We start from the raw sequence: 17,164 nt of genomic DNA on the forward strand, positions 1-17,164 counted from the left end.
ATTCTGTGATATTGGAGTTCTCAAAGAGATGTGAATGGCTGGAGCCGCTCCCTTTCCTGTTATACTCTGAATGATATGACGTCTCGCCCTGTGATTGGCCACGTTTGAAGCCAGCCAATAACCTCTAGGTTTGTATCTAGACCAATCGGTAAAAGAGGTAGGAAAGCATGACGTCACTCCCCATCACATGGCTGAGTCCTCCAATAGAAGAGTGAGGAGGGAGGAGGCTCATTTGCATAGGACCGCCTATATAAGCAGCACATGAGGGCGGCGCCAGTACACTTTCTCTTCTCAGAGCGGAGGAAACATTCTTATCCCTTATCATGCCTGAACCAGCCAAGTCCGCCCCGGCGCCCAAGAAGGGCTCCAAGAAAGCCGTGACCAAGAGCCAGAAGAAGGACGGCAAGAAGCGGAGGAAGAGCAGGAAGGAGAGTTATGCCATTTACGTCTACAAGGTGCTCAAGCAGGTCCACCCCGACACCGGCATCTCCTCCAAGGCCATGAGCATCATGAACTCCTTCGTCAATGACATCTTCGAGCGCATCGCCGGCGAAGCTTCCCGCCTGGCTCATTACAACAAGCGCTCCACCATCACCTCCCGGGAGATACAGACGGCTGTCCGCCTCCTCCTGCCCGGAGAGCTGGCCAAGCACGCCGTCTCCGAGGGCACCAAGGCCGTCACCAAGTACACCAGCGCCAAGTAATACCCTTCCCCCATCCATCACCCCAACACACAAAGGCTCTTCTAAGAGCCACCCACAGACATCACAGCAGAGCTCTACTCCGATCTTTATGTGTTTTGTCATTTAGGAAGTTAATTAATTTTTAGAAAATAGAAAACTTTTCTCTTTAAATTATCTTTAGATAAGTACTGTAGATCGCCTAGACTGGGAGGGGAGTGGATCGAACCTTCCTTCTATTCCCATCCTGATTCTAGATTTATTGCGGAGATCTATCTCCACTTTCTGCCTCTATACATTCATCGCCTCGTAATGCACACACACCCGACTGTTCTACCAGGAATCACCACAAGGCGGCAGAGCTGAATAAACATGTATATGCCGAACTCACACATTCTTACAATAAAACATCCTCCGCCTTACATTGTTACTTTATCTCAAATCACACGTTGGGAAGATCGCGGAGCTTTTATCCCACAACACAATGGGGGAGAGAAACAAGAAAAATGAAACATTTATCTATTCAATCAGCCCAGCCAAATCTTTGTCTATTTGTATATATTTCCATCACCAACAGCAAATCGATGTCCATAGATAAAGCCATAAGCTACCTGATAGGTAAATGACACAAAATATGTACAAAGTATCAGCTACACAAAAATCTGATCACAATATCACCTCGGACAGCACACAGTCCTTTATAGAAGAAGACAATTCTCCAATGAAGTCATTGGACAGCCTGCCATTACAAGGAGGGGGAGGGGACTTCCCCACATTCTGCGCAAAATTCTAATAAATTACAGCATATAAAACAGCCAAACGTGGCGTTTTGAATGTTTCCAAGCGCAGAGGAGGGGTTTGGGGTCTTTTAGACCCCCAGATCCCTCCACAAGAGTACCTGTAAAAAAAATAATAATAAAACATATATGTATATATATATATATGTATATATATATATTTTTTTTTTTTTGTATTTATTTTAATGTACGAAAATATCGGTTGATATTTACCGATATGCGATGACCAAACTATCGGTATCGGCAATAAAAAAAAAAAAAAAAAAAAAAAAAAAACTATAACGGTCGATCACTAGTTTTAAGAACAAAATGTAACAACAGGTATAATTTTTAAAACATTTTGTGTAGTTTGGTGCCTAAAAAGTCCATAAGAGTTCACTGATCAATTTACTATTATATTTGGGATGTGGCACCTTTTTATGCTCGCATTCACAGCACCACCCTGTGAGGAGGCCTTTATTCCCTAGCTCCTTTATTACTAACACTTTAAGTTTTTAATCTGCTAATGATGATTCATCTATAAATGTGTAGATATTAGTAATTGTGTTAAACATGTGGAATGACGTAGGAACATTTTTCTATTTCTAACTTTTATAAAGGACTGTGTGCTGTCTGAGGTGATATTGTGATCAGATTTGTATGTAGCTGATACTTTGTACATATTTTGTGTCATTTACCTATCAGGCAGCTTATGGCTTTATCTATGGACATCGATCTGCTGTTGGTGATGGAAATAGATACAAATAGACAAAGATTTGGCTGGGCTGATTGAATAGATACAATGTATCGTTTCTCTTGCTTCTCTCCTCCATTGTGTTGTGGGATAAAAGCTCCGCGATCTTCCCAACGTGTGATTTGAGATAAAGTAACAATGTAAGGCGGGAGATTGTGGAGGATGTTTTATTGTAAGAATGTGTGAGTGCGGCATATAGATGTTTAGGAGATCTGATTGTAGATTTCCTCACCTAAGATTGTGATCCGGCTGAGGGAACAACGTGCTATATATTTATTTAGTTATTATATTTGTTTATATCGTATTTAATGTGAAGGAAGGATGTGATCTCCTTACAGGGACTGGCTGACATTTCCCTCCATCCTTTCATCTCCAGAAGATATTCAGCAGAATTAGAGACAGAGAACTGTGATTGGTGAAATTTTCACATTATATAATTCAAATTTCCCGCCGTAATTCTATGGAACGTTGCAATTATCTCAAATAGAATAATCCGACACTAAAATTTGACATCTCTTCCTTCGGGAACATCGATCAACCGTCCTCTGAATTGTCGGGCAGTTTATCTAACCAAGAATAATAAATACGTTAGAAATATAAATGTTCATTTCTTCCAGTCTTTTCTTTTACTTCACAATCCAGAATTCGCCCTGCTAGAGAAGGTTTCCTATAGAAATTAATGAAAAGTCTACTGAACAAGTATTTTTTTTTTTTTTGGGGGGGGGGGGGGAACGATTAAAGATTTCAGAATGCATTTCTTTAAAATCCTTATAAGAAAGACATTATTGACTGAAGAAGGAAACGCCCACAGCTGTGATTGGCTCAGATTTCAAATTGCTCCTTTTTAAATTTGCCGCCTGAATTGTAAAGAACGTTACAGAGAAATAATCAGCCCTATTATACCGCCAAATCCGACACTGAAACCTGAGATCATCAGATGAGACATTTAACCGAGAAATCTCATCAATTCTTTATTATCAAGAAGATGAATAGAAATGGAATGTGAAGATGATTGAATAATGTAAAACATTTCCATATCTTCTCTTTTATTCCAAGTCCTCAGAATGCAGAATCCCCTCCCCCATTGCTACATACAGAACATGATAGTGAGATGACTTTTCTCATAGAACTCTACCTTTCTATATGATGGGATAGGAAGTATTACACGTTTCATAGAAACCTTCATTAGAGATTTTACCTGAAAATCAAATCTAAACTCTGACACCTTACTGATCACTAAGAAAAAAACGACTTTATAAAGCCAGAAATTATTTCCGATTCAATAAAACATTTCCCGATGATCCTTCCTGGGCAGTTTATAGTAAAATTGTCCTTTAGTGGATTTCACAAAGCATTTCATCTTCACAATATTTCTAATGTCTCCTATTTCAGGAATGGCGCGCACAGCTTTCCGGGCAGGTTCGGGTTAATCTGCCCCATGTGACCTCTTGCTGGGAAAGCCCCGCCCTACTGAAAGCTGAATCACACAACTCAGTCATTGGCTGATTAGAGCTCTAAGAAATAGTCCAATTAAACCTAAGAAGGCGTGGTTAGCACTAACCAATAAACGCGGAGCGCGGTCTGTATAAATAGACGCCGCACAGCCCGTGTTCTCACACTTCTGTTACGTCTGGAGATTAGAAGAGTTTTTCCGCCATGGCAAGAACCAAGCAGACCGCTCGTAAGTCCACCGGAGGGAAAGCTCCCCGCAAGCAGCTGGCCACCAAAGCCGCCCGCAAGAGCGCCCCGGCTACCGGCGGAGTCAAGAAGCCTCACCGCTACAGGCCCGGCACCGTGGCTCTCCGGGAGATCCGCCGCTACCAGAAATCCACCGAGCTGCTCATCCGCAAGCTGCCCTTCCAGCGCCTCGTCCGAGAGATCGCCCAGGACTTCAAGACCGACCTGCGCTTCCAGAGCTCCGCCGTCATGGCTCTGCAGGAAGCCTCCGAGGCTTATCTCGTAGGACTCTTCGAGGACACCAACCTCTGCGCCATCCACGCCAAGAGGGTCACCATCATGCCCAAAGACATACAGCTGGCACGCCGCATCCGCGGAGAGAGGGCCTAAATACATTCTTATCTCCCTCCATACTATCTTTACACAGCACAAAGGCTCTTTTCAGAGCCACCGCATCCGCCTCACAAAGAGCTCCATACTACCTCATCACCCCTACTAAATGCTGCCAATCCCCGCTACTACATTTCTACACTTTCCCGGCCATCAGCTTCACTGCATTTCTCTTTTCTCTCCGCTCCGATCCTCAGTGTGGAAGTAAATCTCATCTGTAACATTTCTAAACCGATCCCAGAGAAATTCACATTTCTCATCTATAAAGGAGATCCTTTTACCGATTTATTGTCCCCTAAATACAATGGAACTCATCTGTAACATTACTAACAATTACAGAGTAACAATTCACACTTCCTCAATATCTTCCCTAAGAGATACATTGGGACAATATTTAACGGTAAAACAAATCACTTCCTAGGAACAGATTGAACAATGTTTGGATTCTCTCAGGAGACACATTCTTGTATTTTCTAGAAACGTCATTTCTTATTCCAAACAGAATCGCTAGGAATAGTGCTTAGAGATCTGAGGATCGATCAGCCCATAGAGGAGGATGAGATCTCACGATCATTACAATGATTCTTCTTAGAACGTTCATAATGGCCGCATTACATACTGAAATATCATATGTGGCTCTGTTAGGAGGAGATGGGTGTAGGTAGGTGTAGCTCTGATAGGAGGAGATGGGTGTAGGTAGGTGTAGCTGTTAGGAGGTGGGGTGTAGGCAGGTATGTGTAGCTCTGTTAGGAGGAGGTGGGTGGCTCTGAGAAGAGCCTTTGGGGGGTGTAGATGGAGATCTCCGGCTGCTGGGATTTATTTCTTCTTCGGAGCGGCCTTCTTGGGCTTGGCTGCTGTCTTGGCTTTGGCCGCCTTCTTAGCCGGACTCTTGGCGGCTTTTTTCGGTTTGGCTGCAGCTTTGGGCTTCTTGGGGCTCTTTGTCGCCTTCTTGGCAGCTGCAGCCTTTGCCGGTTTTTTGGGGCTCTTGGCCGCTTTGCTGGCCGCCTTCTTCTTAGGGGACTTCGCCGGCTTCTTGGGTGATTTGGCCGCCGGTTTCTTGGGGGACTTGGCCGGCTTCTTAGCAGCAGCCAATGGCTTCTTGGCGGTTTTCTTGGCCTTGTCGCCCTCTTGCTGCTTCTTGTTGATCTTGAAGGATCCGGAGGCTCCATGTCCTTTCACCTGGACGAGGTTCCCCTTGGTCACCAGCGCCCTGACGGCGATCTTCAGACGGCTGTTGTTCTTCTCCACATCGTATCCTCCGGCGGCCAGGAGCTTCTTGAGGGCGGCCAGGGAGACCCCGCTGCGCTCCTTGGAAGCGGCCACGGCTGTGACGATGAGATCGGACACGCTGGGACCGGACGGCTTCTTGCTGCCTTTCTTCCCTCCTCCGGCTGTCGCCTTCTTAGTCGCCTTCTTCTTGGCGGCGGGCTCCGCTGGAGGAGCGGCGGCTGGGGCGCTCTCAGTCTCCGTCATGATTCTCAGGGAGTTTTTAAAACAGATAATAGAAACATCATTCTGGGGTGGCGCTCTGCCTTATATACAGACGTTCTGCGCCGCTATTGGTTGATATAGAATTTGTCTTCTGCGCCGCTATTGGTTACACCTTAAACACGCCCACTAATTCTTATTTCTGTGTTGGAGAATCTTCTCTCTCTTCTTGTGTTTCCCCGTCAGAGACATAAACGATTTTAATATGAAATGGAAGGATGGCCGATCTTTATCGGGGACCCGATCTGCTCACTGGACTGTCACTTATCGATCTCTCACTTACCGCTCTCATCATCTGCTCAGGAGGCTGAACACAGAGGCTGCAAACACCTCCAACCTCCTGAGTGTGTGTCTCATTCTTCCTTCTACCTGCTTTTCTACACACATTCCCATCAGAAAACAATCTTCTCACATCTCCAACTAAATCATCTCCACATGACATGAGTGAAGAGAGAAGATCAGGAAACATTTCCCTCCAACACACAAATCTGCTCGTCTATAGCTGAGTAGAAGGAGCCTGGAACAAAAACATCAGCCGGGGACATCAGATCCCTGTGTGATGTGATGGGAGAGATTGTTAGAGATTTCGAAGGTGTCAGTACATTAAACATTACATGTTCTCATCATCTTTGTATCATTTTCTGCTCATCATTACAAATATATTGTCACTGGATATTCTGAGTAACTTTATTAGCACATATTACTACACAGCTATATAGACTACTCAGGTAGAATGTTTCCGTGTATCTAGAATCAGAGGTAAAATCTACACATTCCTTCACACGGGGCAAAAAGAGGATGTAAGTAAGGCAGAGGTTGGTGTTAATCGTCTTTATTATTATTATTATTATTATTATTATTATTATTATTATTAATAATAATAATCATTTTTATTTATTTTTCCATTTTATTTCAATATATAAAATAAGGGAGGGTTATAATAAACCCCATGAAAAATGTATTTTTACCATCTTTGGTCCCATAGCTAAACGGGGAGTGAGAAGAAATCCTTGCAAAGTGAGGGGATCCCTGATTCACACCAGAACTAGTGTCCAGTGTGAAAGAATTCCACTCTACTACTGTTCCGGTGATAACCCAACATTTGAGATTTTCTTTTACTTTCAAGCTCAGTGAAAATGGTAAACAGGACAGATAGAGAGGGTAAATACCCCCCTCAATGGGGACACAAGCAGAATTAAAAACCTGTCAGGGGGTCCTATCCCTTTCCACTCCAACTAAAATAAAGAAAAAAGTATGTGTCTTAAGTGATCTTTTTTTTTTTTTTTTTTTTTTTTTTAAATTATTATTATTACTTTAATTTTGTATTTGATTTTTTTTTTTTTTTTTAAAGATGTAAAGGAAACAAAAAATGAAATGAGAAGATACATTCTCAAAGTATAGCATGTATACAAATTGGATTGCTCAGAGAGCAAACAAATATACAATTCAAGAAGTACGGGCATGTAAGCTATTGGTCTGTATATATAAGGTCATGTGGCTATGAATATTTGGGTTGTATCATACCGCAAGTATTTTATTTGCTCTTTCTATTTCAAGAACAAAATGCAATAAAATGTATCATTTGTAAGACATTTTGTGTAGTTTGGTGCCTAAACAGGCCATAAGAGTTCACTGATCAATTTTGCTATTCAATTTGGGATGTGGCACCTTTTTATGCTCGCATTTACAGTACCACCCTACGAGGATGCCTTTATTCCTTAGCTCCTTTATTACTAACACTTTAAGTTTTTAATCTGCTAATGTTGATTCATCTATAAATGTGTATATATTAGTAAAGGTGCTCCTTCTGGACGATAGGAAGATTCAGATGCATTATCCCGCTAAACTCGACATTGTAGAAGTTCTATTCATAGATCTGCTCATCTTCTTCAAAATCACATCACTTGTGTCGCTTTTCAGGTTCCAAATATTTCTTCCAAACCGGTTAAATTCTCGATGATTACTGACACAAGTCTGGCGCCAAGTAATCCGAATCAATTATTTTCTATTTCCAAATCCAACAGATCTTCCCAGAGCCTAAGAAGGAGCCGGACATACATGTTTAGGAGATCTGATCGTATATTTATACACCTAAGATTGTGATCCGGGTGGGGGGGCAAAGTGCTATAATGACACCTGTCTGTTCAAATTAGAATATATATATATATATATATATATATATATATATATATATATATATATATATATAGCATCTAATTGTTTATATCGTATAAGGAACGATGTGATCTCCTTATAGGGGTTAGTTTTCATTTTCCGTCATCCTTTAATTCTGCTGAATATCCTCTGGAGATCAGAGATCTTTCAGTATTAAATACCAAACAAACATCCCTCATCTGAAAAGCAACAAAAATTTCAGATCCTCCTTTACACTGCTTGGACGAAAAATACATTTTATTATCAGAAGAAAACGTCCAGAACTGTGATTGGTGCAATTTTTACATTCTAAAATTCAGATTTCCCGCCGGAATTCTATGGAACGTTCCAATTATCTCACAAAGAATAATCAGACACTAAAATCTGTTATCTCTTTCTCCGGGAACATCGATCATCCGTCCTCTGAATTGTCGGACAGTTTATCTAACCAAGAATAATAAATACGTTAGAAATATAAATGTCACATTTCTTCCAAGCTTTTCTTTTACTTTACAATACAGACTCCGCCCTGCTAGAGAATGTTTCCTATAGAGATCAAAGAAAAGTCTACTGAACAAGTATTTTCTAGGGGGGAAACGGAGAAAGATCTCAGAATAGATTTCTATGAAATCCTCATAAGAAAGACATAACTGGCTTAAGAGGGAAACGCCCACAGCTCTGATTGGCCCAGGTTTCACATAGCTCCTTTTTTAAATTTGCCGCCTGAATTGTAAAGAACGTTACAGAGAAATAATCAGTGCTATTATACCGCCAAATCCGACACTGAGACCTGAGATCATCAGATGAGACATTTATCCGAGAAATCTTATCAATGCTTTATTATCAAGAAGATGAATAGAAATGGAATGTGAAGATGATTGAATAATGTAAAACATTTCCATATGTTCTCTTTTATTCCAAGTCCTCAGAATGCAGAATCCAACCCCCCCCCCCCCCCCCCACACACACACACACACATACACTGCTACACAGAGAACATGATAGTGAGATGACTTCTCTCATAGATCTCTACCTTTCTATATGATGGGATAAGAAGTATTACACGTTTCGTCATCACATCTGTATATGATCGTGGAACTGGCCGATAATTAATGTTCCCTTTTTCAGAGATGTAACAGTTACAGATTTTCCCCATATTAAAACTAGAATAAAAAAGTGAAAGTGCTGGTAGAGATATGTAGCAATGATTACACTGCCAGATACATATGTACAATGAAACAAATGTTTCATGTCTGATCGGCTCCCTCTTTGTAACTTTAAAATCAGCAAACTGTTAACAATGTTTCCAACTAGTAAATGAAGAAAGAAAAAACTTATATAAATATATCAAATTATGACATGTCAGAAAAAAATGTACAATGAATCAATAAAGAAAATATCTCGCTTCTGATAAATTACATCCGTTTCCATTCATGAAAATATTCTAAATAAATGCAATTATCTGCAGTGTAATAAATGACTGACAGCGCCCCCTTCTCAGCATGTCTCCCATCAGGTCCGCCCAGCCTTACACCCAGGAAGGTGAGATGTCGGGAAAACGTGTCATTGTTTCCTTTTCAAAACAATATTTTATAAATATTAAATTACTTTGAACAATTAAAACTGGTGATTGTGTTTCTGTTATGAAGTGTTAAAGATTCCCTTTCTCTGTGTAATCTCCAGCTATAAATAGAAATACATGATAAGAAGGAATAAATGCATCTTCCGGAAATGTATTGCTGTTGCATTAATGTATCGGAATATAATATAATAATTAGGTGCCTTATAAATGAATTAAATTGTCTTATTTTTGTATGAACGGTGTGACTCCGCCTCTTTCCCAGGAAGGTTTCCATCTGGTCCGCTCAGGCTGTATATAAGGAGGGCGGGCAGACAGCTGAGCTTAGTCTGTCTTTGTAGCAGAGAATCATCATGTCTGGTCGCGGTAAAGGAGGAAAGGGTCTGGGGAAAGGAGGCGCTAAGCGGCACAGGAAGGTGCTCCGGGACAACATCCAGGGCATCACCAAACCCGCCATCCGACGTTTGGCCCGCAGAGGGGGTGTCAAGCGCATCTCCGGACTCATCTATGAGGAGACCCGCGGAGTGCTGAAGGTTTTCCTGGAGAATGTCATCCGCGATGCCGTCACCTACACCGAGCACGCCAAGAGGAAGACCGTCACCGCCATGGATGTCGTCTATGCTCTCAAACGCCAGGGGCGCACTCTCTACGGATTCGGAGGTTAAAAAAACCCCACCGCTTACCCCACTTCATCACAATAAAGGTCCTTTTCAGGGCCACCCACCTTCTCACACAAAGGGCTGATCATTCACAACTCCCAACACTCATTTCTACACATTTATTGTGTAACCATAGGAACTGCCGCTCATTTCTTTTCACTAAGAAATGGAGTGCTGCGATGTCTAGCTGCCCATACACTCTGCGATCTGATTGTTCGATCTGTTTTACGTTTAACAAAGCTATGGAAGAACAGAACAATATTACAAATTACATTGGTTGGGCAGTTGATGCATTGTTATAGTTGATTGTAGAGTCCGCACTCCGGGTGATGGAGCCGATTTTCCGAGCTGGCTGCTGGGTGAGGAGAATATATCGTTTATGTTGAAACTGAACCTAATATTTCTAACGTATTTATTATTCTTGGTTAGATAAACTGCCCGACAATTCAGAGGACGGATGATCGATGTTCCCGGAGGAAAAGATATCAGATTTTAGTGTCGGATTATTCTATCTGAGATAATTGGAACGTTCCATAGAATTCCGGCGGGAAATTTAAATTTTAAAATGTGAAAATTGCACCAATCACAGTTCTGGGCGGTTTCTTCCCATAATAAAATGTATTTTTCTTCCAAGGAGTGTGAAGGGGGATCTGAGATCTGTGTTCCTTTTCAGATGGGGGATGTTTGTTTGGTATTTAATATTCAATGATCTCTGATCTCCAGAAATTATTCAGCAGAATTAAAGGATGGAGGTGTTTGGGAATAGAAAATAATTGATTGAATATTTGGAACCTGAAAGGCGACACGAGTGATGTGATTTGGAGGAAGATGAGCGAATCTATGAATAGAACTTCTACAATGTTGAGTTTAGCGGGATAATGCGGCTGAATCTTCCTATTGGCCAGTCGAATAACGGCGGGAGATTTAAAAGAAGCAACTCTGATCCATTATAGGCGTGGTCTATTAATAGCCAAGAGAGTAAATAATGTCCTGAACTATGAATTATAATGTGATGTGACGTAGGAGGGATGGATTTGGTTGGAGGAGTTTAGCGGTGAGTAGACGATCAGCATAGATAGATTGGAAGTAAAAGAGATGAGAGAGAATGAAGTTCTGTGATCACATTTCCTCTCATTACTACTCACCTGTATTACAAGTCTGAGTGTGATAAGAAGACAAAGTGTTTGCCTGTAGAGTGCACTTTAATTATACAATTTATCACAATAAAATATTACTTGATAAAGAAAATAAATCCAATTATGTCCGGCTCTTGGGTGGGAAACTAATAATAATGACATTTAGTAGAGAAGTACTGTGGGGAATGGATCGAACCGTCCTGATTCTAGATTTATTGCGGAGATCATCTCCACTTTCTGCCTCTATACATTCCCAATTCATCGCCTTGTACTGCACACATACCCAACTGTTCTACCAGGAATCACCACAAGGTGGCAGAGCTGAATAAACATTTATGCCGCGCTCACACATTCTTACAAGAGAAAAGAAGCAAGATAAACGAAACATTGTATTTATTCCATCAGCCCAGCCCAGTCTATTTGTATCTATTTCCATCATCAACAGCAGATTGATGTCCATAGATAAAGCCATAAGCTGCCTGATAGGTAAATGACACAAAATATGTACAAAGTATCAGCTACATACAAATCTGATCACAATATCACCTCGGACAGCACACAGTCCTTTATAGAAGTTTGAAGTAGAAAATGTTTCCTTTATCATTGGACATGTGTAGCACCTTTACTAATATCTACACATTTTTTTTTCAAATTTTTTTATATCTGTTTTTTTTTTTTACAGAATTCTGAGTTTATTAATACAATAGTCTCTATTAGGATGATTTTAGAACCAATGAGGAACAAAGTAGTACCACCCACAGACCATCTTTCTGCAGACATACATATCTTCTGCTCTGTAAGATTTGTAAATCTATCCTAGTTACAGCATACAGTATAGGGAAGCAGGGCTTTTTTTTACAGCAGGAGAAGTCATCCTCTTTGACTCCCTTGGGGCGATTTTGTGTGCATCTGCGTGGGCCGTTGTGAGTGGGAGACCCCCTCGATTGTGACCCCATGTGGAAAAAAGAGAAGTTAGTACTGGTTTTTGTATGTTGTTTTTTTGTATTCCCCTACCCCTTCTCCTTATATCTCACCCTTTACCTCGCTTCCCTCACTAATTGTGGTGAAGGCCCTGGCCCAATTTATTTGCATATCTTTGCTCTTACCCCATCTAGAGTCAGATACTTACTCTCTGAGCTTCCAGCTAAGGCGTGTTCATTCCCACTCCTGCAACCAGTTCTCTCCCCTGATTACCCTCCCTGAAGTTAATATCATGGAATGTTAAGGGCCTCCGGTCCCCTCTCAAGCGCATGAAAATTTTACGTCACTTGCACAGACTGCATGCAGACATTGCCCTACTGCAAGAGACACACCTCGCCCCCTCAGACTTCCACCGGCTTAGGAAGCTCTGGGTGGGTGAGGTGCTGAGATCAGCAGCTCTAGGTCGCAAGGCTGGGGTCATTATACTGATCCATAAAAATCTATCCTGTAATGTTTTGTCAGTCACATCTGACGACCATGGTCGTTTTTGTACGGCTCACATCCAGATTGGCTCCACGGAGTTGTTAATATCCAATGTTTATGCTCTGAACACACCGGACAAACCATTTTTCGAGAAACTCATCGCACACCTCCTGAATTTCCCTCAACTTCCCCCTAAGCGGATCAGTGAGGCAATGCTGGAATACTATTCCAGGCTTTACTCTAGAGACCCCATTGACCCCCCGACCACCCGCGAGTTCTTGCAACGCACTAAGCTGCCTAAGGTGACCCCTTCACAGCTGGAAACTCTTAATGCTCCAATTTCACCAGATGAACTGAGTTCGGTCATAAAATCCCTGCCCTCTAATAAAGCCCCTGGCCCTGACGGCTTTACCGGCAAATTTTTCAAATCCTTTCGCGAAGTGATCCAACCCACTCTACATCGGGTTTACACCAACATTTGGGAAGGCGGCGAATATCTGCCGACCGGTAATCAAGCCTTAATTAAACTCTTAGCTAAAAAAGGTAAAGACCCTCTTGACCCAGGTGCTTACCGCCCAATTTCCCTACTTAATTTGGATGTAAAAATTTTGTCAAAACTAGTGGCGACCAGATTGGCTAACCTTTTACCCTCTTCGGCCATCCATTTAATCCATTCGGCCCAATCAGGTTTTGTGAAAGGTAGAACGGCCATGCTAAATATCTTGTGGTTTTGGAACAGGCCCGGCTCCACCCTGGGGAAGACCTGGCAATCATCACCCTGGATGCCGAGAAAGCCTTCGACAACGTGGGTTTTCACTGGTTGTCGATGGTCCTTTCCGACATGGGCTTCTCTGGGGTCTTCACCCATTTGATTGATTCCATGTATAAGGCACCTACAGCCAGACTGGTGGTGGAGGGTCTCCTCACGGGGGAATTTAGCCTGCATAAAGGTACGAGACAAGGCCCCAGAGATGGCAAGACGGAAGACCGAGGCCCCAACAGTCCGCAAACTCTCGGACTTCTTTCGGCCGGCGACTCCCAGTCTTAAAAAAAATGGTGCCGGCTCCCAGCCATTGCCGCAGCGCGCCAGCCCTCTAGCGGCGGCCGCACCTGCATCAGGCGAGCCCCGGGCAGCACGGCTCACCGACCCAGATGCGATCATCCTGCACAGGGGACTCCTCTCCATCCACTCCCTCCACGCAAAGCCCTGCGAAATCCAGGCCTAGATGGGACAGCAGCCATGCGACATATGAAACACCGGACATGGAGGTGAGCACTCAATCATCTACCAGCCCTCTGCCTTGGGCCTATATACCGCCTCCAGACCCCTTTGCTGCCATTACCACCACAGGGCAGCCAGTGTCAGACACCACGCTCAAGGAGATGATGTCCATGCTTAACAACTCCATGCAGGCTAACATTGCTGCATATATCTCCTACTGCCAGAAAGAGCTGCATGGCTTGGGGGACCGGGTACACAATCTGGAAGACAAGATGGAGGAATTCACATCCTCCTATAATGTATTAGTGGACTCTCACGTCTCCCATCAGGAAGACATCCACAAAATCCAAGCAAAAATTGCAGATCTGGAAGACAGATCCAGACGCAACAATCTTAAGATCCGTGGCGTCCCGGAGTCACTTTTACCTAACCAACTACCGTCTTTCGCGAGGGACCTTTTTCAAAAAGCGGTTCCGGAACTCACTAATGCGGACTTAACAATAGATCGGATTCACTGCATCCCCAAGCCATCCTTCCTCCGACCAGAGACGTGCTGCTCAGGATCCATTTCTTTCAAGCCAAAGAAAAAAATCTGGAAGCTTTCAGGCGCAGAGATCGCCTACCTGACCAAATTGGATCACTGCAGGTTCTTCCAGACTATTCTCTATACACTCTGCAACTTAGGCGCAATTTGAACACCGTCACCAAGGCCCTCCGCAACCACAAAGTTGTTTATAAATGGAAATATCCTGCGAGACTCTGCGTGACTCACCAAGGTACTACATCCCATATCACTTCCCTGGATCAAGGGATCCGATTGCTCCGCCAATGGGGAATTGTACCAGAACCTCAGGATCCCCAACGCAACACCACCACACTTCCGCCCCGGCATGTTCAACCCGAGTGGAACGTCGTGTCAAGATCCTCTAGATCCAGATCACGCCACAAGTGACAGCAGTTTTCCTTACCCTCGCTGGGTGGATCAGACCCCAATTTGCTGAATGAGCACATACCACCGTGCTTTTCACCCCTGATGCCTTTGCAATGCCTGTTGTACACCTGGTCGTAAAAGGCCAAGTATTTTTTACCCTACCCTACTCTTTTCTTGTTTTTTGTGTGTCGTTTTTGTTTTTGCCAATTTTTTGCAGTTACATCCTGTGATTCCTGGTTTGGAACCTTTCATTGACACTCGCTCGAGTCACCATCTTCGCCTTCCTCCAGGGGTGGACCGGAGTCGTCTCTTTGTGCTCCTGCAATGCACTGCTACTATCCTGTCCGAAGACCCACGTCGACTGGCCCCTCAGGTACTCTCTCTTATCTGCTCCTTCCCACATTCCATCTGTTACTGGAATGACATTCATCCCAGCCGCAACCCATCCCCGGAGGAGCTGCCTCCTGAACTTTTGCACAACACCTCCTGCTTCAATCATACCCTTTACCCAATGCTACCATGACCCTTCAACTTCTCTCTCTGAACGCTAAGGGGCTAAATCACCCCGTGAAGCGCTACTCTATGTGGCGGGAGGCGACTACAGCTAGGGCAGATGTACTAGCGGTACAAGAGACGCACTTTAAACAAGACCACAGTCCTCGTTGCACACACCCGGACTATCCTCACAACTTCCAGGCCTCCTCTACAGAGAAAAAGAGGGGTGTGATGCTGGCGCTTCGTTCTTCTGTATCCTTCTCCTACTCCAAGCTGGTGCAGGACGTAGAGGGCAGATACATAATTCTTGTTTGTGTCATAGATAATTGTCCGTACACCTTAGTTAACGTGTATGCCCCCAATAGACACCAACTACTTCTTACGTAAACTTTGTATGAAGGTATCTAAACTAAAAGTGGGTAGACAGATCATGTGCGGTGATTACAACTTGGTGATGGACCATGTCATGGACTCCTCCTCCAGGGGCGCATCAAAACTGCCTTCTCTAGCTTCTCTGGCACATGCTGAGGGGCTCCATGACGTGTGGCGTTACCAACACGTGGAAGAGCGGGACTATTACTTTTTTTCACCTTGCCATAATACGTACACTAGGATAGACATGTTCCTAGTGGACTCTACATTGTTACCGCTTGTGCTGGACACTTCTATATCCCCTATCACGTGGTCCGACCACGCTGCGGTTCTCATGTCACTATCTAACTAGCCCCACTACCCCTTCTTCCTTTGTATGGCGATGCAATAATTCTCTCCTCTCTGATCCTGAGTCACTCACACACATACAGGCCCAATTGCGAGAATTCTTCGACACAAACTCCCGATTAGTGTTGAGCGAACACGGACTGTATTATTCGTGTTCGTACCGAATAATTGGATTTTTTTACCCGAACACGGACACAAACACTTTACTGTATATTCGGGTAAAAATCCGTGTTCGGTCGTTTTATTTCCGGGTTTTACATGCTTTGGCGCGCTTTTCATGGCGGGCTTTCAACAGCCAATCAACAAGCGTTTAACTGGTGTGCCTAAGCCATCCCAGCCATGCCTGCAAATGTATCAGTAGCTGTGATTGGCCGTCTGAAGCATGTGACCAAGTCTTTATAAGTTCGAGGCAGCACCGCTGCGGCGTCATTCTGCTGTTTAGATCAGGGAGAGAGCACACATCAACGTGCTGGCTGCTGATTAGGGACAGAAAGGCAGGCAAAACTCATTTGTGTCCGCATAGAATTGAGGGACAGGTCGGAGTGTGTTAGGCAGGGCAAGTTGTAGGCATTTTAGGGAGAGAGTCTGCTGATTTTAGGGACAGTGTGTTCTACAAACTACAATCGACATTGCTGTGTGGGGGGGGGGGGGGTTTGCAGTCACCCGATCTACAATCTTATAAATCCTGTTAGGGAGAGAGTCTGCTGATTTTTAGGGAAAGTGTGTTCTACAAACTACAATCGATATTGCTGTGTGGGGTGGGGTTTGCAGTCACCTGATCTACGATCTTATCAATCCTGTTAGGGATAGAGTCTGCTGATTTTTAGGGAAAGTGTGTTCTACAAACTACAATCAATATTGCTGTGTGGTGTGGGATAGGAGATAGGCAGGTGTCAGTGGTCCACATCCATTTTGCTGTGTGTTGGCTGCAGTGAACACAATCTTTTTGGGGTGCAGTGAACACAATCTTTTTGGGGTGCAGTGAACGCAATCTTTTTGGGGTACAGTGAACACAATCTTTTTGGGGTGCAGTGAACACAATGTTTTTTGCCCACTGAGGAGGAGGGAGAAAAGTATTTTTCTATCAGGCACTGTGTGC

The 17,164-nt window shown here is 43.5% G+C and overlaps 4 protein-coding genes across 4 annotated transcripts; 3 read left to right on the plus strand and 1 right to left on the minus strand.

Moving 5' to 3' along the window:
* Window positions 1-323: 323 nt before the first annotated feature.
* LOC309564794 (histone H2B 1.1) lies at window positions 324-704 on the plus strand (the record flags this gene model as incomplete). Its single annotated transcript, XM_082269476.1, has 1 exon — window positions 324-704. The coding sequence occupies one exon, from the start codon at window positions 324-326 to the stop codon at window positions 702-704; it is 381 nt and encodes a 126-aa protein (XP_082125602.1).
* Window positions 705-3,866: 3,162 nt separating this feature from the next.
* On the plus strand, window positions 3,867-4,277 carry LOC309564754 (histone H3.2; the record flags this gene model as incomplete). Its single annotated transcript, XM_082269436.1, has 1 exon — window positions 3,867-4,277. The coding sequence occupies one exon, from the start codon at window positions 3,867-3,869 to the stop codon at window positions 4,275-4,277; it is 411 nt and encodes a 136-aa protein (XP_082125562.1).
* Window positions 4,278-5,093: 816 nt separating this feature from the next.
* On the minus strand, window positions 5,094-5,750 carry LOC309564734 (uncharacterized protein; the record flags this gene model as incomplete). The annotated part of the gene is made up of 1 exon (XM_082269417.1): window positions 5,094-5,750. One exon carries the CDS (start codon window positions 5,748-5,750, stop codon window positions 5,094-5,096), a length of 657 nt encoding a protein of 218 aa, XP_082125543.1.
* Window positions 5,751-9,851: 4,101 nt separating this feature from the next.
* LOC309564833 (histone H4) lies at window positions 9,852-10,163 on the plus strand (the record flags this gene model as incomplete). Its single annotated transcript, XM_082269516.1, has 1 exon — window positions 9,852-10,163. The coding sequence occupies one exon, from the start codon at window positions 9,852-9,854 to the stop codon at window positions 10,161-10,163; it is 312 nt and encodes a 103-aa protein (XP_082125642.1).
* Window positions 10,164-17,164: the final 7,001 nt, after the last annotated feature.

Source organism: Pelophylax lessonae (genome assembly GCF_965119305.1).
Source record: "Pelophylax lessonae genome assembly, chromosome: 9".
NCBI classification, from domain to species: domain Eukaryota; kingdom Metazoa; phylum Chordata; class Amphibia; order Anura; family Ranidae; genus Pelophylax; species Pelophylax lessonae.